This window comes from Zootoca vivipara, chromosome 14 (genome assembly GCF_963506605.1).
Source record: "Zootoca vivipara chromosome 14, rZooViv1.1, whole genome shotgun sequence".
Taxonomy (NCBI): Eukaryota; Metazoa; Chordata; class Lepidosauria; order Squamata; family Lacertidae; genus Zootoca; species Zootoca vivipara.
In genome coordinates this window covers 38,842,810-38,866,432 of record NC_083289.1, presented here as the reverse complement: position 1 = coordinate 38,866,432, position 23,623 = coordinate 38,842,810, and the positions used below count along the sequence as shown (strand labels likewise).

General features: G+C 44.9%; 1 protein-coding gene and 1 long non-coding RNA gene across 2 annotated transcripts in view; one reads left to right on the top strand and one right to left on the bottom strand.

Annotated features, from left to right (window-relative positions):
* LOC132593212 (uncharacterized) overlaps positions 1-23,623 on the top strand; it is a 33,385-nt gene that overhangs the window by 8,130 nt on the left and 1,632 nt on the right. The gene's annotated exons all lie outside the window — the stretch shown is intronic.
* The window catches only part of CPPED1 (calcineurin like phosphoesterase domain containing 1), a 68,407-nt gene continuing 56,170 nt past the window's right edge, over positions 11,387-23,623 (bottom strand). The window contains exon 4 of the mRNA XM_035130594.2: positions 11,387-14,938. Coding sequence (XP_034986485.2) covers positions 14,709-14,938 — 230 coding nt within the window. The 3' untranslated portion in view covers positions 11,387-14,708. The remainder of the gene's footprint in view (positions 14,939-23,623) is intronic.

The window sequence follows — 23,623 nt, the reverse complement described above, 5'->3', positions numbered from 1 at the left end:
TAGTCAACGAAAATAAAACAGGAGAAACTGAGTGGTGTTTCTGATTGGAAAAATAAATGAGTTATCTGAGGTACCCAACAAACAGATAAATAAAAATAAAATAAAAAATAATGTTCTATCCAGTTATATCTCACCTTTCCTGCAACAAGCTCAAAGTGAGGTACCTAGTAGTCATCCACCCTCTTTTTATCCTTTGAGGTAGGCTAGGGGTTTGAATCCCCACTCAGCCATGAACCTCACAGGATGACCTTGGGCTACTTACAATCACTCAGCCTAACCTACCTCGCAGGGTTGTTGTGAGGAAGATATGGGAAGGAGAAAAACCATGTACACAACCATGAGTTCCTGAGAGAAAAAGGCGACATATCAATGTAATAAATAATAACAAAGAAATAATAATAATAATATTTTAATCGGTGCACCTTACTGTACGATTTTTAATCTTTTGTAATCTTCCTGAAGCACAGGGTGGCCATTTATTATTGCTATTATATTATCCCCCCCCCCCATATAATCAAAAAAGCGGTTCTGTTTTGAAAATGGGCACAAGACCACCAGGGAACAATGACACTGCTTTGCTCACAACAGTCTTGGGAGAAATGAATGGCTGTTTCTCTGCCCCCTCACCCTAGCTGGAGAACATCCTGTTCCCCAAATTCGATAGGTGTTATATTCTCGCCAGAAGCGGCTTATTCATGCTGGCCACATGACCTGGAAGCTGTACACCGGCTCCCTTGGGCAATAGAGCGAGATGAGCGCCCCAACCCCAGAGTCGGTCACGACTGGACCTAAAGGTCAGGGGACCCTTTACCTTTATATTCTCAACTAGGGATGGGGAACCTGTGGATTTACTAACATTGCTGGACTCCAATTCCCATCAGTTTCAGCCAGCATGGCCAAGCACCAGGAATTATGGGATTTGTAGTCCAGCAACATCTGAAGTGCTACAGGTTCCCCATCTAGCTATTTCCCATTGGTTGAGTAAACATCAGTTGATTGTCCTGGTCTACTAGCAAGCCATCAGCCTAACAAAAGATGACTTCTCAACATCTGTAAAGCCTGTCATTGTGACAAATGCATTAGTGGCTTATATCTAGAAAAAGAACCCGGGAAACGGTTTCCTAGAATTGTCATGATCTGCAAGGGAGAATTGCAGAAACCCTTCCGTTCTTCTCAGAGCAGAACTTTTGATCATGGCTTTGCTATCGTTGTAACAAAAGAGGGAGTCCATTAGATCACCCACGAAGGCAATATATCAGACGAGGCTACTTGGGAGAGATGAGATGGAAGGAGGTTTAGATTCATTGCGCTCTCATTGGGGAATTAAATTTTGATGCCTGGCTCACCTTGTGTCAAAGAGAAATTCAGCCGCATGTAATGAAAGGAGATTTCACAATGAGGCAGACACTTAAGAGAGAGAAATCACTGGCTGTTTTGGAAGCCCTAACCCAGGCTGAGAGACCCTTTTCAGACTGAGAGCCCCACTCCTTTCTGAGCAACTGTCTGGGGCAGGCAGGGCCAGAAACAAAAGTGGGCAGAGCAACAGGTGCAAAATCTACCTTTGTACAGTAGGAGGGTAGTTTCTCACATACTCCACTCCATCCAGGGAAGCCAGAGGCATTATCAGACACATCCCTACCAGGCAAAAACACCCAATGGGCAAGAGAAGGGTGTGGCATGGAGAGGGAAGGTGTGCATAGCTGCCAAGTTTTCCCTTTTCTCGCGAGGAAGCCTATTCAGCATAAGGGAAAATCCCTTAAAAAAGGGATAACTTGGCAGCTATGAAGGTGTGGCTTGGGATGGGTGTGGCTTAAAGAGGATAGGTGTGGCCTGGGAGGGGTGTGGCCTGGAGAGGGACGGTGTGGCCTGTGAGGGGGTGTGGCTTAGAGGGGGAAGGTGTGGCATGGGAGGGGTGTGGCCATGAGAAGGAAGGTGTGGCCTGGGAGGGTGTGTGTCCTGGTGAGAGTTCTGATAGAAAGGCTGCATTTGGCTCCATGATATTCCTATTCTAAATGAATGACTCTACTATTTCCTTCTTGTTGACGCCGAAGTGGAAAAGCAGCTTAAATTCAGTGACAACCCCCCCTCCCCACAAAACAAGCAAGCTGGCTTTTAAAAATGGTTCAGACTTCCATCCAAAAAACCTCCTCCAGCCCTCGCATTCTGTCATGTTCAACGACAAAATGTTTCTGAGCAACATCTCACCCAGCGTGTACTTGCATTTGTCCCCACCAAGCAGCAAGAGGAGACAGGCAATAGGAAGTGATTATGCCTCTGGTGATGCCAGGAAGCCAGAACACACGCAAGGAGTGCGGTAATCACTGTGAAGCACACCTGTCGGGGGGGGGGGCTTATTCTTAATGTGGCATGGAAACGGCATACAGAAAACAAGAAAAGGAACGATTCACTAAGGGTGTGTGTGGGGGGGGAACCATGTCACTCCATGACGTAAGATGGTTGGTAGACAGCTGGCGTTGTTCAGGATTTCTGTGAGGAATCCTGTCTGTGCAGGGTCATTGCAAGGCCAGGAAAATGTGCATTGAACTGAAGAAAGAAAGAAAAACTCATCAAAGCAAATGAGCCACCGGGGTGGTTGGAGCTTATTAAGACTGGTAGAGTGGAAGGCAGGGAGCTCAGCAGTAGGTGGCGCTAGAGTAAATGTCAGGCAGAGCCGATGAATGCTACATTCCCATCCTCCCTGCAAGGGCAACCCTGGGGCTAAGGAGGAAGGAGCTGATAGCCAGCGCCACTCCTGGGCTGGTTGGAAGTAAGAAGGCAGGCCGGTAAGGTCATTTGAGTTTTAGGGTAAAGGTAAAGGGACCCCTGACCATTAGGTTCAGTCGTGACCGACTCTGGGGTTGCGGCGCTCATCTCGCGTTATTGGCCGCGGGAGCTGGTGTTTGTCCGCAGACAGTTTCTGGGTCATGTGGCCAGCATGACTAAGCTGCTTCTGGCGAACCAGAGCAGCACACGGAAACACCGTTTACCTTCCCGCTTTGAGTGGTCCCTATTTATCTACTTGCACTTTGACGTGCTTTTGAACTGCTAGGTTGGCAGGAGCAGGGACCGAGCAACGGGAGCTCACCCCGTCACAGGGATTCAAACCGCCGGCCTTCTGATCGGCAAGGTCTAGGCTCTGTGGTTTAACCCACAGCACATTTGAATTTTACTGAACCCCAAATAACTGGGTCATACCAAAATAAAAACTTAGTTGGTCTTTAAGGTGCTACTGAAGGAATTTTTTTTATTTTGCCTAAGAATATCTGTATAGTATGAATCCTAAGCAGTTCTGCTTCCATTCATTGTTCCTTTGAAACGCTTCTCTTGAACCAGTTGTGCACCCCGTGGGACAATTCGTCAGGGAGGAGCATCACTGAATTGCCAGTGTGTCACACTCTGCTTGAAGGGAGGCTGGGGCAGAAGGGAAACTCAGTTGGGGGATGTGCTTTTAAGCTCCCGCCGAGTGGGAATGCGGCAACCGATATTTCATTGAGAACATCAAAGTAATGAGCGCAGGATCTATGTAAGAGGCAGAAGAAATGCCACCGAGGTTTCCTGCTGGGGAACAAATGTATCCACAGGATGCAGTTGATACCTATCAGCTCCTATTAGGGAAGATCTAGAGAGAAAGACCCCCCCTCCCATTTCAAGCACGGCAGTCTGTGCTAAGCTAAGGATCAAGTGAAGAGAAACACTTGGTGTGCAGACGAGGTGGGTGTCGAGTGGAGTCCTAGCGTGCTCAGCTTATTCTCATGCCTGCCTCAGTTCCTTGCTTTAGTTCTATTCAAGCAGCGGGGCCTGCAACAATTTGTTGCAGCGTGGAGTGTGCTTGTTCAGAGTTCCAGTTGTGCTTCCTCCCTGGATACTCCATTGCAATCTGCTCAGTTTTTGCATTCCCCGCCCTCACCACCATCGCAGCCAGCATTTCCGCCCCCCCCCCGGCCACGCCTTGCACTATTTTAATTGCTGTTTATCGATGCAAGTTCCCCCAACTGATCCTGAAGGCTCCATAAACAGCACAGCCTGAAGCCTTTGTCAACAACGCGTAATTGAAAGCGTGTATCTTTCAAGCTCCTTTCCGCCTTGTGTGCGGCAGTCATAATTACCACCCTGGCCCTCTTAAAAGGGAGACACCCCTGGTATTGCATTACAGCATTCAAGCAGCAAATGCAAAGCCAGCTTAGTGCCAGTGTTATCCAAAGCAGCTTATTGATTGCGTTCGCGCTCCCCCCCCCCCCCCGTCTGAAACAAAGCCGGTCTCCCCTTCAGTGGCTCAGACAAAAGGAAAACATACAGATTGAAAGGTCCCTACAGAAAACAGCCTTTGCTGTTTCTGCAGAGAGTTACATCGGTTTGCGTTTAGGGGCACCCGGCGTCGCCTGCTCTTGGTTTGATAAAGGCAGCTGCTTGAGCATAGCTTTAAAATTAGGGACCCCAAAGGGACAAGGTCTGTTGCAAAACAGCCAACAAGGGAAGGTGACTGATCAGAGTGGAGGATGCATGCCGCTGCCGGCAGGGAGCAATTAGCTCTGGGCTACTGCTCTGTGCCAAAATAGGCTGTTGAAATCTTGTCACCGTCGATGGGATTCGCGCAGCCAAGCTGAGCAGCCTCAGTGCACCCCCTGCTAGGATTGTATTGATGCTCCTACTTAGTCCTACTCAGAGTAGGCCCACTGAAATTAATGGACTTGACTAACTTAGGTTCATTAATTTCAGCAGATCTGCTCGAACATAATCATAGCTGCCAAGTCTCCCGTTTTCCCTGTGAAACCCCCGTTTTTAAAGCCGTTTCCCGCTGTCATCCCGAATGGCGAAATACCCCGTAATTCCCCCGGATTTCTTCCGGTGCTGATCTGCCCATGTCTGGGCACCAGAAATCGGGCAGTGCTGGCACCGGACGTTGCTTCTACGCATGTCTGGACATGCGTAGAAGCAACTTCCAGTTCCGGCGCTGCTGTTCCCGTATTTTTCTAACCGGGACTTCGCAGCTATGAACATAATTGGATATAAGCCTTGATTTGCCCAACACGGCTTATTCCCCAGAATCCTCTGTAAAGAAATGCAGAAAGTGGCCACCATATACCATTAGTCCATCTAGCATTGTTTTCGCTGACTGCCAGCAGCTCTCCAGAGTTTCAGGAATGGGTTCCTCTGGGATTGAACCGGGGACCTTCTGTGTGCAAAGCGGATGCTCTACCACCAAGCCACGGAAATTAAGCCATGTAATGGAATTAAATGCACCTGCCTCTGTTTCTCTTCCTCTTTTGCCTCTCATGTCAAATCTTGGATTGCAAGAAGCCTGCCCTCCTGTATAGGGATGGCTCAATCTGTCAATTTTGGTTCCTTCACTTCCTCGTTTTTCCAATATTCAGTTCATTTCAGCACATTGCCACATCCGTTGGCTTAATAGAAAATAAACTGCTGCTGACAATTCACCAGCATTTGGGTGCAGATTTATTCTGATATACACATTTAGCAAAGCACTTTCTACCGATGTAATGCACTCTATGTTATTTTCACTAATGTGTGCATTTCCACGTACATTAATTGGCTGGAGATCTGAATTGCAAAATTCAGAAAAGTGTGGATTTTGCTGTGTTTCAGTTCACAAATTTAGTGTAAAATAGAAAGGTTCACCTTTAAATACGAACCAAATCTTGCTTTCCCCCCATCCCTATTCCTGCAACTTGTATAAGTGTTGTGCACACCTATGTCGATCGATCATGATCATTGGCAAATGAGGCCTGTTTCAAAGGCCACATTCACACCATACACTGCAGGTGCCATAACATTACTATAAACCATAATGGGTTCCCCCCAAGAATTCTGTAGTTTGTTAAAGGCACTGAGAGTTGTTAGGTGACCCTTATTTCCTTCACAGAGCTACAGTTCCCAGCTCCATGAAGAAGGATTTATCGTTAAACTGCTCTGGGTGTTGTAGCTCTGGGAAAGGAATAGGGCATGGGTAGGCAAACTAAGGCCTGGGCGTCGGATCCAGCCCAATTGCCTTCTAAATCCAGCCTGCGGATGGTTTGGGAATCAGCATGCTTTTTCATGAGTAGAATGTGTCCTTCTATTTAAAATGCATCTCTGGGTTATTTGTGGGGCATAGAAATTCGTTCACCCATATATATATATATATATATATATATATATATATATATATATATATATATTCCAGCCTCCTCACAAGGTCTGAGGGACAGTGGACTGGTTCCCTGATGAAAAAGTTTGTTGACCTGAAATAGGGAGTCCCCTATTGACTCTGTGGATTCCTGATTGGTTACAGTTCCAGGATGGAACCATATTTGGGCCACGCCTCTTTTTCAGAAATGTCAAGCTTGGGTCATTCTGTGGGTGGGGGCGTGGCTGGCAGATGTGATCCCTCTTAGAGGACTTCCTTATTATGTTTTCCCCAAAGTACTAAAAAGCAAAAGAAAAGAAAGCAAGCGCCTTTCATACATTAAGAGCTAGTTACAATTACGGGCCCTGTTGGAACGGTGGAAATATCATCTCCACAACATCAAAGGCTCGTTTCCTTAGATGATAATTAGAGCATCTCTGTGGGTGGTCTGTTTCCAAACTTAACTCAGCATGAGCGATTTTGTTCTACATAAACAAACGCGAAGAGGTGCTGTGTGACCACAAGGGCCTCTGCCACTTCTGATTAGTTGAGGCATCCGTATTAATTCCATGTTAGCTAATTATGCCCGCCAAAGTAAATGGAGCCAACCAAACTTCTTTGTTTTGACTTGGGCTGATGGAAACAGAGTTTGGGGGCTGGAAAGGTGTCTGCAGCTGTGACGAGGGTTAAGAAACTGTCACTTCCCACTGAGTGCAAACCCAGTCTTTTCCCCAGCATACAAAGAGGGTTGTTGTTGTTTCTCTCAACGTACCAGGCAAACAGCAGAAATTATGGCTGAGCATAGGAAGTAGTCTTACACCAGGTCAGATGTCTTGCATGTCTAGCTTAATGCTGTGAGCTGCTGTGGCTCTGGTGAAGAGTCCCCAAAATTTATGTGTACAGTGGTACCTCGGTTTACAAACACAATTGGTTCCGGAAGTCCGTACTTAACCTGAAGCATACTTAACCTGAAGCGAACTTTCCCATGGAAAGTAATGGAAAGTGGATGAATCCGTTCCAGACAGGTCCACGGAGTATAGTGGTACCTCTACTTACGAATTTAATGCGTTCCGAACGCACATTCGTAAGTCGAAAAAATTTGTAAGTCGAATCCCATAGGAATGCATTGGGAGAAAAAAAATCGTAAGTCGAAGCAACCCTATCTAAAAATTCGTAAGTAGAAAAAAATCCTATCTAAACTGCATCCAAGATGGCGGACGGAGCTCCGTTCATAAGTAGAAACATTCGTAAGTAGAGTTATTCGTAAGTAGAGGTACCACTGTACTTAAACTGAAAATACTCAAACCGAGGCGTACTTAAACCCAGGTATGAATGTAATTGGTTTGTGTGGGGAGCCACAGAATTGTGGGTTGTGGTTAACTGGGCAACATAGAACCCTTAGGCCCCAGGCTGAACTCAGTCCTCTAGGCTGGGCATTGGCGCCTCTTGCATAGCTGCCAAGTTTTCCCTTTTCTCACGAGGAAGCCTATTCAGCATAAGGGAATTTCCCTTAAAAAAGGGGATAACTTGGCAGCTATGGCCTCTTGTACACAACATACTGTAACAGTGCTTCCTGTTAAATTTAACCCTGCCTAAGCAACAAGCCTTGGTGTGCTTCTTTTGTATTTGGGTTGATCTTCAGTCCTGACTTCTTGCTTGCTTTTCAGTCCTGCCTCCAGGCTTTGACCTTTTGAGTTTTGGTTTGCTCCTCCTGTTGTCTTCTGCCTCATCCTTTGGTTGTGTCTTTGGTCCCTCCTTATGGCTTTGTCCCTTGTTTCTGATGCCCTGGTGCAACTTTCAGTTCCTGTTGCCTGCGAATCAGCTCTTATTCCTCTGTTTTTAAATTTTAATTTTTTTAAAAAAAAAATTTAAAATTTAAAAAGGGGAAAGGGAAAACAAATGTGTATACAGTATATGCAAAGGGAGAGAGGGAAAAGGTGTGTGTGTGTGTGTGTGTGTGAAGACCTTACATATGAATAGTCTCTTATATTAAAGAAGGAGAATTGCAAGGACAGATATGGGCCATTTCTTTATTTCATTCCCAAATTGTATAAATAAGTCTCATCTTTCCATGAATTTATTTTGATGGCTGTTACTAACAGCTTTCTTTTTATGTCATCTTGGTCACTGGAGCTATCCCTCCACTTATCCACTCTGCAATAACTGAAAGATATTTGGTGGAAAAGACAAACAGTTGGGAAGGAGAGCCCATTCCATCAGCTCCATTCTAAGACCGCCCTCACTGGACTCCTCCTCTCCATGAACGGTGTCTTTTCCAGCTACCATTCAACTTCAAGAATTGGTGCCTGCGTTTGCTTTCCCCTCCTCCCTCCCCCCTGACTTTTCCTTTTGTGTCATGTCTTTTAGATTGTAATTGTGCAGACAGGAACTCTCTTTCTTTTGACTGATTGCATGTAAGCTGCTGCGCCGAGGGGAAACGTGAGGTGCAAATCCCCTGAAACTGGGGCGAAGAACCTCAACCTGGGGGCCAAATGAGTGTTTCACTGGAGTGCTTTTGCCTGACTGGAAGGTGGTGTCCTTCGGCTGCTTCTCTGGATAGAGAGAGGCGGGTGCATGTGCCTTAAAACCAGCCAAGTGTACAGAGGTAAAATTTGCACCGATGGCTCTGCCCACTTTTTCCTCTGGCCCCGCCCACCAGTGACACGTGGCCCCTGGGAGATTGTCAAGAAGGGAATGTGGCCCTCAAGCTGGAAGAGGGGCCCCACCCTGCTCTGAATCAATGTGCTCTTAAGGCCTATCCATGGCATTACATGAGGCAGCTAAATGGACCATCCATGTGCGGAGGCAGCGTACCACAGAGCTCCAGTTGCTGGGGAGGGCTATGGCCCTTATGCCCTGACTTCTGGCTTCCCACGGGCCTCTGATTGGTTACTCTTAGAAATGGGATGTTGGAGCTTCAAGACCTGCTGCTTAATCTTTCAATACAAGCAGCACGCAAGGGCACAAGATTCAATCAAGTTTCAATCAAGTATTATTAGTACAAAAGTTTCAATCAAGTATTATTAGTACAAAAAGAAAACAATAAGAGAACCATATATAAACGCTGACACAGAAGCCAAAACCAAACGTCAAGCAGATAGCATATCCAAATAAATACATGCTCAAACTAAGAAAACTCTGAATATAAGAAATTGAATATGTAAATGTATCAAAGCCGCATGAGAGAACCTTTTGAAATAAGAACTTGAGCATTGTGGCCTAAGCCAAGATAAGTGGTTTCATACGAATTTGAATGCATTAAACATAACTGAAAGCAGGAGAAACTACTGAAGAAGCCCGTCATATGGGCGAAACAGGCGGAAAAGCGCCGGCAGCCTGTCTATCATTGACACTTCGTTCGACCTGCTGCCACTTTGCCGACCGCTACATAGCCTCAAAGACCATAAAGACTGGTTTGCCTTTCGGTATTTATTTGTATATGCTATCTGCTTGACGTTTGGTTTTGGCTTCTGTGTCAGCGTTTATATATGGTTCTCTTATTGTTTTCTTTTTGTACTAATAATACTTGATTGAAACTTGATTGAATCTTGTGCCCTTGCGTGCTGCTTCTATTGTATTGGACTTTTGAAGAAATTGGCAGCATTAGCCCATTATTTCAGGCTTAATCTTTCAAGGCTCCTCGTATGCAGAACACCTCAGCATCTCATTTAGAGGCCCCCGAGAGCTCAAAGCTTCCTTTTTTCGAATGAGAGGTTGCTCATTTTTCATAAAATCAGTTGGAACTTCACCCTCCCTCGCCCTCCAAACCACCTAGCAGTTATTAGGACTGTCAATGAGTGACAAATGAGTAAATTGGGATTTTTTTTCACTGCTCTTAAAGGGCCTTAAAAGGTTACAACTATGATGAATGCTTTGGGGATGTGGGAAAAAAATATATATTAAAATTTTTATGTGTTAAGCCAAGGTGACCTTTTGTGTACGAGAGCAAAAGCTGGGCTCTGCCTATCGTGTTCACAATGATACCTTTAAAAGGAAGGCACACTTCTGGTTGGCATCTATGGTAAGAGGATGCTGGATTAGACGATCCTTTGGCCTGATCCAGCAGAGCCCTCCTTCTGCTCGGATTTAAGTTCAAGGAGAAGTAGGGGGAAAGAGCCTAGTAGATTCGCCCATCAGCGAAGGTTATCAGCACTCTTGCCGGTGAACCAGTCCAACAGCTGTTGATTATGGGCATTAATAGGGTGTCAAGGCAGGGAGTCCAACAGGAGGTGGCGCCAGAGCCTATGACAGGCAGAACCAACTAATGCCAATTATGTCTCCCTCCACTCCCCCCCCCCCCGCTGAGTTCTCCAAGGGAAACACAGAGATGGAGGGGGAGGAAAGTGACAGCCTATGCCACCCCTGGATGGGCTTCAACAGGGGTGGCCAACTGGCCAACTCCCAAGAGACCGCGATCTACTCACAGAGTTAAAAACTGGCAGTGATCTATCCCCTTTTGGGGGGTTCAGGTCAATGTTGTTGAGCTTTTTTAGGGAGGAGGAGAGGAGCACCGCTTTTTGGGGGGTGCAGGGCTAAAATGTTAAGCTTTTTCAAGGGAGCCAAAGTTGTTGAGCTTCTTTGGGGGGAGCCAGGGATCTACCACAGACCTCCACTGATTTACCGGTAGATCACGATCTACCTGTTGGACGTGCCTGGGCTACAACAAAAAAAATAGGGCAGGTAAGGAGGGGAAGGCTGTCTGAGAGCAGATGGAGGTTGTTGGGGCAGTACCCAGTTCACCCTGAGGAACCAATCTCCACTGGAGAAGTGCCAGCAGTCATCTTAATTCGGACAATAGTGTTTTTAAATAAATGACAATTTGAAATAATAGAACCTCCAGACTTGTAGATAGCATCCCTCTGAAAATAAGTGGCGAACATAGCTCCATGGTGCAGCGATAAAACACCTAGCACATTTGCAAATCTAAGCAGGGCCCAGTATGGTTTCAAATTGGATGAGGGACTGCATGTTGTGATTACCGCAGGGGGGTGGACTAGATGACCCTCAGGGTACCTTCCAACTCCACGATTCTATGATTCTATTTGAGTGTGGTGGTGGGTGGCAGTAGCATTGTGTCCTGCTCGTGAACTTTCTAGAAGCTTCTAGGTGTGATTTGGGATCCTAAAAAGACCTTTGGTAAGTTTTCCATGCACCAGAGGTCTTGTGCCTTTTACTACAAAAGAATTTTTACACATTTCCTCTTCGTAAATCAAGAGCGCTCATTATGCCTTTGCACTTTTATCATACTGACTGGACCACATATATTGCAAATGGAGATTTTTATTTTATTTTTTTATGACTGCCTGTATGAAAAAAAGATCAAAGTAAGGAGATTTCTCACCCCATTTTTTTAAAAAATTGGTTTTCCATTCAGGGAGGTCAAACAGGTTTAAGGCCAACAGGCAAACAATCATAACCATTCTAAATCCCCCTGAAAAGGGGAAAGAAACTAAAGAAACAAGAACATTTCTACATCATTCACCTTAAAAAAAGATCAAACAGTGGCCACTTGAGTGGCTAAAGCCCTCCTGCGTGTGAAAAATATTTGTGGGGAGAGGAGGGATTTGCTGAGTTATATCACCCCCTCTGCCACATCCCAATCACCTCTATATCAGTGGTCTTCAAACTTTTCAGACCTGGGACTCAATTATAATCCAAATATGTATTTGGGGACATTTATCCCCTCCCTTCTCTCTCCTCCCCATCACTATTTTTATCTTGATCATGCGGCTGTTTCAACCCATCCTTCCATCAGGTCACAAACCAATATTGGGTCCCAACCCACCAGCTGAAGATCACCAAGCATGGGGGGAACCTTTGGCCCTCCGGGCATCATTGGACTCCAACTCTCACCATCCCTCACTGTTGGCCAAGCTGGCTGGGGCTAATGGGAATAAGAGTCCAATAACCCCTTGGAAGGCCACATTTCCTCTGTCTCTGCTCCGCAGTGGATAAAGGTGTGCATTGAGAATTGCTTCCCTGCGCATTTCAGAACTCCTTCTGCAGATCTTCACCATGGAGAACACCAGGTCTTGGTAGGAACAGATCCCACTCTCCCTTCAATTTAGGAAGCCTTTAACATCTGGGCGGAGCTAGTGATTCCATTGAGCTAGTGATTGAGGGCACAAGGAGAAGGGGACGACAGAGGACAAGATGGTTGGACAGTGTTCTCGAAGCTACGAACATGAGTTTGACCAAACTGCGGGAGGCAGTGCAAGACAGGAGTGCCTGGCGTGCTATGGTCCATGGGGTCACGAAGAGTCGGACACGACTAAACGACTAAACAACAGTGATTCCATTTATTCAATTTGTGTTCTGAGTCGAGCTGACAGGGATTCAGTTTAAAATGGAACAATTCAGTTTGGAATGATCACTTGAAGTAGCTGTTTATGCATTTTAAAAATATGTCTTCTTTTTTTTTAATGTTGCCATTTTACTTGATAACATATCAACTGCACTTATATAACCACACACCAAGTGCAGGCTGTTTTAAAGCACAGGAAGGCGATTTGTTATTCATTGAAAAGTGATTTCACACCAATTTGTCGTACCATTCGCCTGCAAATTCCCTACATGCACACATTTGGAAAGCCTGGGAACCCCAAAAGACACATGGTTGGTGCTGACACAACACATTATATTCCTTAATAAGAAATATATCCATCCTTTAAAATATGGACTGGTCCCTCATACAAACACGAGAAACCTATTAAACCATAAAAGCAAAAAAACAAAAAAACCCACCCACCAGTTTTGTAGGATTATTAAGCCACCTACAAATAACCCTGGACTCAAAAGACCTCAATTAACACCATTACTCCATTGAGAAAATACTCCCCCACCCCCGGCACAGAGTGTGAGTTCAATTTCATTCTTTTAAGAAATCAAAATGTGTAAGAAGAGGAGAAACCAGCAAACAAAAAAAAAATGGTTTAAACCGATTGTTCCGTTGGTTTTAAGGGCAGAGCGCCATGAATTGTATTTCTGCGAATGACTTAGGGCTCTCTAATGGAATTCCAAGTACTCACACCAAACGACAACTTCCCGGAATTTCTTGGCTGGAGCTGCAAACAGTTAAATTAGCTCACCGCTGATTTAGGTTTGTTTGCGGTGAGGTGGAAATGGCAAGCTCTAAATGATTTCCTTTCAGAGGACTGATTCATGGGTGGTGAATCAGTGTCAAGTCGTGCCTACCGTTGAGCAGTGCGCACACGCGCAGGGCCTACTCAAGCGATCAATGCAAAAATGCCATAAAATGAGCATTTAAATGGAAGGCTGTAGAGCGTTGTCTCTTGAGACGGGACTCCCCGGATCCTGGAAATGCCCTCTCTTGTAAGGGTCCTGGGGGGTCAGAACACGGCACCCAGGTGGAGCTCACCTGGGCAACCCGCCATTTTATATTGCCCACAATCCACTGCTGTGATGGTACACTGGTGAAGTGTGGGAAGTTGCTGCTGCTATAACCACCAGGGGGAGCCCACTGATGTCAAAGAAAGCCACCCAAGGGCACTCGGCCAGGAACCCCTCCACACCTGGAGACAACCCTGCTCTCCATTCCACTTTAAACAGCCATGGCTCCCCCCCAAAGATTCCTGGGAACTGTAGTTTGTTAAGGGTGCTTAGAGGAGACACCCCCTTCCTAGTATGGAGATACAATTCTCAGAGTGGTTTAACAACCAATCCCTCTTCCCAGGGAACTCTGGGAAACGTAGCTCTGTTAGAGCAGGCATCCCCAAACTTTGGCCCTCCAGGTGTTTTGGACTACAATTCCCATCTTCCCCGACCACTGGTCCTGTTAGCTAGGGATCATGGGAGTTGTAGGCCAAAACATCTGGAGGGCCGCAGTTTGGGGATGCCTGTGTTAGAGGAATTGGGTGTGTGTATGTGTGTGTCTCCTGACAATTCCTAGCACCCTGAACAAGCTACAGCTCCCAGGATTCTTTGGGGCAAGCCATGATTGCTAAGTGGCCCGATGCTGCTTTAAACTTATAAGGGCAGATGGAGCCTCTGTGAGGCACGATAGACCTGTGGCAAATTGCACATGTCAACAGGTGTATTTCCTTATTAGAAACACGTATAGAATATTTTTCAGCTTCTTACAGCTACCCTATAATTGCATATGTGTACCTAGCATTTGCTTTGAACTGAGGGCAAACCCCTTTCATTCTTCCATTAACGTGGCATTTGGTTTCTCCGCAGCCTCCTGTTGTTTATTGGGCTGTCATGTAGACGGTTGTGCCGTGTGTTTGTTCGCGAGTGCATTTAAGCGCTGCTATAAAAGTGGTTTATTCTAAGAACAGCGCATTCTCAGAATATCTCCTTAATTACAAAATCAATAGCGCTGCCACTACTTTTTATAGCACAAGTTAAATTTATACGCACCCTTGACAGGTGAATATAATCCCCCTGACTGCCTGTTTGACTTTGCGGTGTTCAGGCGCTTTCTGATTATGATGAGAAATCTTTGCCATGGCCAACTGTTTTAAAAAACACAAAGAAAATAACACAACCCACAATTCTGATACCTCGCCCTGGGCTGCAGAGGGCCGCCCCCCCCCCATATTGTGGCAGAGGAAAGAAATGGCTAGTTTTGGTTAAGCAAAGCCGCGATGTCTTTCTCGACCCCTCGATTGCTCAGTTCGTTCAAACTGTAGTATCTGTGAACAATCTTCTCGGGGGTGACAGCCACCACCCTTAGCCCATGGGTGTCTTTGCCCAGCTGGCACCCGATGGCAGACGAAACAACCATTTCGATATTCTTGTAGGAGCCGCCAGCATTTTGGTGGTAGTGCCCGGAAAACACTGCTTTGACACCTGTTTAAAAGGGGGAAGAAAAAACCCAGTCAACAACAACAACGAACCAACAGAATTCGAAACATCGACTATAGAGGGAAACACAAGAAAAAATATCAAGTAAAATATGCGAAGTTGTATTTATTTATTTACTTATTTATCTCATAAAAATATACACTGCTTGATTGTAAAGAGAGAAAAAACTCAAAGCAGTTTACTCAAAGATGAAACAATAAAACCAATAGGAAGAATTAATAACAATCACAGACTTTCTCAAAAGGTTAAAATAACTAAAAATAGATCTAACCGTGCATCAACTTTCTAAACATCTAGAAAGGCGTGTCTAAACAAAAATGTTTTTAGCAGGCACCAAAAGGAGTGCAGTGAAGGTGTGTGCTTGATATCAAGAGTCAGGGAGTTCCAAAGTTTTGAGTTTGGATCTTACAAAAAAACCAGTATCAAACCAATATGATACCCTCCCCCCAAAAAATACCCATTTAGGGCAGCTGACTCATACCTTACTGGGGCATATTTGCAAAGCTGAGAAAGTGACGTGAGTGCCAATCAGAAAATGGCTTCCCTGGGGAAGTGGCCTAACAAAGAAGAGCTGCTGTGGGGACATGGCAGAATGGCTACTACATCTAAAAAAGCAGGAAAAGGGATGGGACCACAAAACAGTACAGGCCTGTCCCACATCAATGGAAGAAAAGGCCGCTGTATTCAGTCCCACAAAGTCTCCTTGGTGGGCGTCCAATCCTGGCATGAAATATGGTCATACTTAAGGAGGCAATATGCCGTGAAATCAGAAAATGGGCCGGAAGAAGAAACAGTCTCTGTTATGTTGCAGATTTCTGAGGGGATATTTACTAAAACCTTTCGAGAGCACCATAGGCGTTACTAGCATTTACACTGGCTCCTGCAGGCGCTGAGCTGGCAACCGCTGATTCAGGGGGTTTACTTTAAGGCCTTTATTTTTAAAATTAATAATAATAATAATAATAATAATAATAATAATAATAATAATTTATTTATTTATACCCCACCCATCTGGCTGGGTTTCCCCAGCCACTCTGGGCGGCTTCCAACCAAATATTAAAAACAGTACAGCATCAAACATTAAAAACTTCCCTAAATAGGGCCGCCTTCAGTTGACTTCTGAAAGTAGAATAGTTACTTATTGCCTTGACATCTGCTGGGAGGGTGTTGCACAGGGCGGGTGCCACTACCGAGAAGGCCCTCTGTCTGGTTCCCTGTAACCTCACTTCTCGCAATGAGGGAACCAGACAGAGGCCCTCGGTGCTGGATCTCAGTGTCCGGGCTGAATGGTGGGGGTGGAGACGCTCCTTCAGGTATACAGGACCGAGTCCGTTTAGGGCTTTAAAGGTCAATACCAACACTTTGAATTGTGCTCAGAAACGTACTGGAAGCCAGTGTAGATCTCTCAGGACCGGTGTTATGTGGTCCGGGTGACCACTCCCACTCACTAGTCTAGCTGCCGCATTCTGGATTAATTGCAGTTTCCGGGTCACCTTCAAAGGTGTATAAGTAAGCAAGTAAGATTATCCCCTTAATTTCATTTGTTGTCCAAAGAAAGGTTGAAAAGAATACATTAATTGAGAGAGAAGTGTTGCACAAGATAATATACATTATGTCAATTTAGGCAATATTCTTACGGCTTTGTTTACGAGTGCCAATGAAAATGGCATGCAATTTAAACATGAATATACTTTTTTTTTTACAGGTAATTGTTACTAATGCAAAGTGATTTTGGTTTAATAGAAATTGCTCGGGATGCAGTGCCATTTCGAGATGGGGAATTAAGGACGAAACAGCAGCATCTCACAAACAGGCTGAGCTCCTGAAACAAAAGCTTTTGGCTGCGATGCTGTAACAAATTTCCTTGGCCTCGATTTCAATCCTGTGCTTTTCCATGTGGCTGGAAGGCAGCTGTAGCTTTATCAGATGTTCAGCAAGGTCATCCTTGTTGTTTTTGTGATTATTGAGGGTCCTATCCAGTACAGAACTAAGTTCTAGTCTCTTAGCGGCACACCTGCTCCACTTGCAAAATGTTTTGTGCCAAAGGAACGCCGTTCCACAAGAATTATGAGTGGAGATCTGCCCCCGACGTTGCATTTCATCAATAAAAACCAAATAAGGCAATAGCTCTTGAGGCCTGTGTTGGAGAGCTCTTGTATGCCACTATTCATCATCCTCAGCCCCCAAAATCACAATACACAGAGTGACTCATCTACAGAAGGGAGATATGGGCAATGAGCTTCATCATAAAATGGTTCATAATAATTTATATATACCATGGGAAGGGGGTTTCTAGGACTAAGGTGAAACTGCAAAGCTCCCTTGTTATTTTTGCTACTGGATGCTGCATGTTGCTTAAGCAATCTTCTTATCTTCATAGTATTGACGTGAGTTTCTTTTGCGGGTTATTATATCTGCTATTGTTTTGCTACGCTATTATGGAATTGCTTTTGTAGTGTTTGTTTGGAACGTAGTCCTGTTCTCTGCTTTGAGCATTTTGTGTGTGTGCGGAAAAGCGGTATATTGTACAAATATATATATATATATATATATATATATATATATATATATATATATATATATATATGAAAGAACAAATGAACAAACAAATGAATAAAAATGCAAAAGAAGCTTTTGGGTAACGTTGTTGCACAATGGATTGGCCAATGTGCTGTGCAATGAGGTTCCATTCATGAGTCTAAAGACCTACAATTGCCAGGCAGCTCATGAGCAAGCAATCCCCAGAAATCCTTTACTACCAGCTGCTAGGAAGCCACAGTATGAGAGGTTTGAGGCTTCCAGTTGATAGAAACAACACAGGTATCTGCTTCCTTTAGTTCCCCCTCCTTGCTCCCCCAAGCTTGAGCTTGGCTTGCTTGTACTATGCTGAGCTTTGAACCTGGCTTTCTAAATTAGGCATAAGCAAACTCCGGCCCTCCAGATGTTTGGGACTACAATTCCCATCATCCCTAGCTAACAGGACCAGTGGTCAGGGATGATTTAAAGTGGGGCAACAGTACTTTAAATGTATGGTGCAGATGGAGCCTTGGTTTAAGACTGTGATTAATGACTCATAGGTGGAAGGGAGGCAGCCCTGCCTAATCCAAGCCATTTAGGTAGGGTTGCCATACATCAGGAATTTTCCAGGAAACGGTGTCTGGGCAAAAATTGCTGAAATGGCTGGGAAAATCCGGATGTATGGCAACCCATGTCAGCAGTGTAGCTTTGGGTGAATTTTGGTGAAGTTATTGATATTGCAGTTGTTGTATAAGAGATTATGGTGATGACTGGAATGTAATTGAAATGAATACTACTGTATCTAGGAACACAGAAATAAAGAAAATAATCAAACCATTAATTCTAGGACATGGAGGGCCACCTAAATTATATAATTCAGTATTTGAACGATTGGTATTATTAACTGTATTATAAATTTGTATTGTTAAGGCTATTATTGGATTGTAATTGAAAACTAATGAAAACTATTTTTTTTTTTAAAAAAGCTCCAATTTTGCCTTAAAAAACGCCCAACAACTTGTGTGTCTGGATCTTCACCTCTTGAAATATGGCAACCCTAATTTAGGGCTTATAGGCAGTAACGGGCTCTTTGAACCGAGCCTGGAAACAACACAGAAGCCATTGCAGCTAAAAACACCACCACTGGACTCAAATGCGCCATAAAGCTGATCTCAGTCAACACTTTGCTTGCTGCCAATCTAACGTCCAATTCAATTTTTGCCAAATGCCACATTTCCTTCAGGTTCCCAATAACACTGTCAACTCCCCTAACGAGCTCGCTTTTATTGCGGCGGCTTCTTAATTATTAGTGACTCCACTTACTGAAGACTGAGCGAGACAGGCCACTCATAATGATGTCGTTTGACAAAAGAGGTGTGTGTGTGTGTGTGTGTGTGTGTGTGTGTGTGTGTGTGTGTGGAGAATCACTTTCATTTCCTGATGGTTTAATTGTGTGTGAGAGAGAAAGATAGAATGACTGCCAGACAACCGAACGTTCACATCCCGACATCAAAGTGACTTCCCCTCAAATTTATTTATTTAAAAGCATTTCCAAACTGCTTAACATTTAAATATCTGGGCAGTGTATGGAACAACAAACATTAACAGGGTAAAGCGGTAGCAAAAAAGCAGAGAGGAAAACAGAAATCTAGTAATAACAGGGTTCAGTCTTACGGGTCAGGGAAAGCCTGACTTATTACATGTTGAAATACTGCTCCCCCTCCCCATAAAAAGACCATTAACTCTCGAGTGGGTGTTGCCAGTCGGCACATCTGTAATTTTCAGAAAGTGTCTGCAGATGCAATCATAAAATTGCTGCCATGAGCGTGAGGTATAAAACAAAATGGCTGCCATATCTAAAAATGACAGGATTACAAAATGGTGCTGGCACGCCCTCCATCAATGGGAAAAAAGGCACCTGCATCAGACACCTCCCCTTGCTCACAAAGAGAATCTTTTGTGTACCTCTCCTCTGTTCACAATGAGAGGATGGGTGTCGAATCCTGGCATCCAATGAAATGTCTGCATGTTTAAAGGGGGGGGGCGTTCAATGTAGGAGAGGCCAAGTCAGTGCAAACAGAAACTCAGCAGGGATAACAAACAATCTAATGTGGATTTTCAAGGGGATATTTATTGAGACCTTTTCTGGGTGACTCAGGAGGTACTGGTAGGCATATTGACACATGTGGGTGCCAGGATGATGACCCCCGTTTTAGTGTAAAATTACAAAAGTGCAGCACTGGTCATTGTTGTCAGTGCCCTCCACTTAGAGGAAAGGCGCTTGCACAGCCTTCTTCAGAACACAATAACTTATTCACTGTGAGGTGTGTCTGTCTCCATCTTTAACTGATTTTCAGGAGAAAAATTTTGAAAACATTCCTGTTTACTCAGGCATTTCATGGCCGTAGAACAGGGCAACCCCGGAACTGGCAAATGAGAGCATATTTCAAACTGTTTTCAGAATGTTTCAGTGCTGTTCTGCCAAAAGTTTTGTTTGCCAAAGGCAGCGGTTCTCTTGGATTAGAGAGTAATAAGAACACTTAAAGGTGAAGGTTGTGGGTTTTGTTGGTTACACAGCATGCATTATACACTGACATGCATAACACACACTACTTCGACTAGACAAAGCAAACTACTAATCCTTGCACCCAACTAGAATGAAACCCATTTCAGACTGCTTCAATCTTATGTTCCATTTGCTGTTGGAGCAGGGCTGGCCCAGATTTTACCATCTGAGGCAAAACCTGCCTCCTCCTGTTCCTCCACCTGAGGCATAGCTGCCAAGTCTCCCATATTTCCCAGGAAACCCCCGTTTTTCCAGCCGTTTCACGCTGGCAGCCTGGATTTAACACCCACCCCCCCGTAAACCCCTCGGATTCTTACCGGCCCAGGGAGGCTCCTTCAGCGCATGTCTGGAGTCTCTGGACATGCGCAGAAGTGATTTCTGGCACTGCAGCCATTTTGGAAATGGGCAGAGCATGCGTAGAAGCGACTTCCGGTGCTGCTCCGCCCAGTTCCAAAATGGCCGCAGCGCCACTTCCGGTGAGGCGGCCATTTTGGAAATGGGCAGAGCAGGCGTAGAAGCGACTTCCGGTGCTGCTCTGCCCAGTTCCAAAAATGGCTGCAGCGCGACTTCCGGTGCCGCGCTGCTGCCGATCCCAGATTTTTCAATCTGGGACTTGGCACCTATGACCTGAGGCAGCTGGAGGCTGGGGAAACCCTGGTGCCCTGAAAGCAGTGGGGGAGAGAAAAGGAGGCTGGAGAGGGAACAGGATGGCAGAGGCAGAGCTACAAGTGCAGGATACGGCCAGCGGCGCACTCCTCCTCAGAGCTGGATCTGCTGCCCCTCCCAGCTGACCTCAGCCTGCTGCATGAGGTGACTGCTTTCCTGCACCTCGTGGAGAGGCCAGACCTGTGCCAGAGAACCTTTAGACATGACAGCAAATGATCCTTCTGGGAGCTGATGATGCACAGCATCCTCTCGAGATCTCCTTGTCTATTCTGAGTTCTGCCTGACAGTGTCTCCAGCTCCCATATTTATAGTCTGTATCCTGTCGAGTCAGCTTACTGGCGTATAGCTCATGTTCATGTGTGTCACACAGTGCTGGATTTACGTATAAGCTAAACAAGCTATAGCTTAGGGCCCCACTCTCTTGAGGGCCCCCCAAAAAATTAAAGGGAAAAAACCCCTGGATGTACATTTCCAAAGTATAAGATAAAAACAAATAAAATAAAACCTACATACAGTTAGAGCTTAATAATTATTTCACTATTAATATACTTCTTAATTGTAAAGGTAAAGGGACCCCTGACCATTAGGTCCAGTCATGGATGACTCTGGGGTTGTGGCGCTCATCTCGTGGTTATTGGCTGAGGGAGCCGGTGTACAGCTTCTGGGTCATGTGGCCAGCATGACTAAGCCGCTTCTGGCGAACCAGAGCAGCACACAGAAATGCCGTTTACCTTCCCGCTTGGAGCGGTCCCTATTTACCTACTTGCACTTTGACGTGCTTTTGAACTGCTAGGTTGGCAGGAGGCTGGGACCGAGCAACAGGAGCTCACCCTGTCATGGGGATTTGAACTGCTGACCTGCTGATTGGCAAGCCCTAATATGCATTCCCATAGTAAGTGCTGAGTCCAACATAGTTAACCCTTTCAGGACTCAAGCCCACACTATTGCAACTACAGTGGTACCTCTACTTACGAATAACTCTACTTACGAATGTTTCTACTTACGAATGGAGCTCCATCCGCCATCTTGGATGCGGTTTAGATAGGATTTTTTCTACTTACGAATTTTTAGATAGGGTTGCTTCTACTTAGGAATTTTTTCTCCCAATGCATTCCTATGGGATTCAACGTACACTTTTTTCGACTTACGAATGTGCTTTCGGAACGCATTAAATTCGTTAAGTAGAGGTACCACTGTATAAGCAAATGCTAAGGCCAGGCTTGTGTCTGATCACTTTGGAGGGCAATAAAAAGGGCTAACTGCTCTGCATCATTCCTAATGTCAATGAGATACAAAGGTTTGCCAGAAAAGTTCCATAGCCAATGGTAACTATTTCCAAAATGTGTTAAAAGTTTTTTTTGTTTTTGTTTTTAAAGTTTGCTGTGAACGTGTTTGCTGCCCTGGGCTCCTTGGGGATGAAGAGCAGGATGTAAATTCAATGATGACAAATAAATTTATATTGATTATTGGTAGTTCCCCCCCCTCACTTTTGATGGCATGTACAGGGAAGTCTCATTTTCTTATATATCCCAAGGGAACTCAACTGCCACTTGGGTTTTTCCCAGAAACATGACACACAACCTATTTTTCATTTCCCTACTCTGTGGCATGTTTTTCAGGCTTGCCTGGGCAAAAAAGAGACACTGCCAATGATTCAAACAGAGGAAGCACAAAGCAGCAGAAAAGAAAAGGGGAAAAAGACAAAATCAGCTGAAGCTGTGAGCGAAAGATATGCTTGATTTTCAAACTCCGGTGGAGTCCTTGCTGCTGAAGCGGCTTGCCCTATTTTGCTTCCTGATCAAAATGAAATATTCTTTATTTAGTATAGCTCCTCAAACTTTGCCTACCTGGGATGAAATTGCATCTATAATTCAGTGTAATAAACTTCAAAAAGTGGATTCACTGACTCTGTGCTGCGCTTCCAAGTTGAGCAGGAAAATCGAAATCTTTGGCAGGAACGTTCAGAATATTTTAAAATTATATTCCAGCAAATATAAAAGTAGGTTCTAATGAAGAAAACGTACTGAAAAGTTGAAAGTAGCTATGATGACTGGTAAAGGATTGCATCCAACTAACTTCCCCCCAGAAATCCACAGATCTAAGTTAGTAGTGACTATTAAGGAGTTTACTCTGAATACAGCTACAACCCAAGATGTTCTTATGGTTGCCTGGTGACAAGTGAATGCTTCTCTGGTGGAATAGTATTTGGTTCAGTAATCTGAGTTTCTGCCACAATTGAGAAAAAAAGATGCACAACTTTTTTTAAGATTGGAAACCAGTGGCTTGGGTCTTTAATAATAATAAAATAATAATAATAATAATAATCTCATCTGGCTGGGTTCCCCCAGCCACTCCAGGCGGCTTCCAACAAAACATTAAAATACAGAAATCCACCAAACATTAAAAGCTTCCCTAAACAGGGGTGCCTTAAGATGCCTTCTAAAGGTCTGGTAATTGTTGTTCTCTTTGACCTCTGGTGGGAGGGCGTTCCACAGGGTGGGTGCCACTACTGAGAAGGCCCTCTGCCTGGTTCCCTGTAACTTGGCTTCTTGTAGCAAAATAGCCAAGGACATAGGAACATGCCAGAGCACAGTAAGACCTTGCTGCTTCAGGAAGGCTCAAATGAAAGAGGAGGTTATTCTAGACATCTTCCTGCCCAATGGCGAGTATAGGTTCCTGTATTGCAGAGGACGCGGTGACTCTTGAGGGTCCTTTCCTACTGCCTCGTTCCCACTGCACACCTTGCTCAGTGGAAAATTCTCATGCCGAGGGGACACCTCTGGCGTTCCTTGACATCTTGGTGCCGCCCGCAAACTGACGGCTTTGAAAAGCCGAAGGAAAGTCTGCTGGATTCAGGAGAGAGGCTCATGTTGCCGTGCTTTTGTAATTGCAAGACACAGGGACAGAATATATAAAAGCTG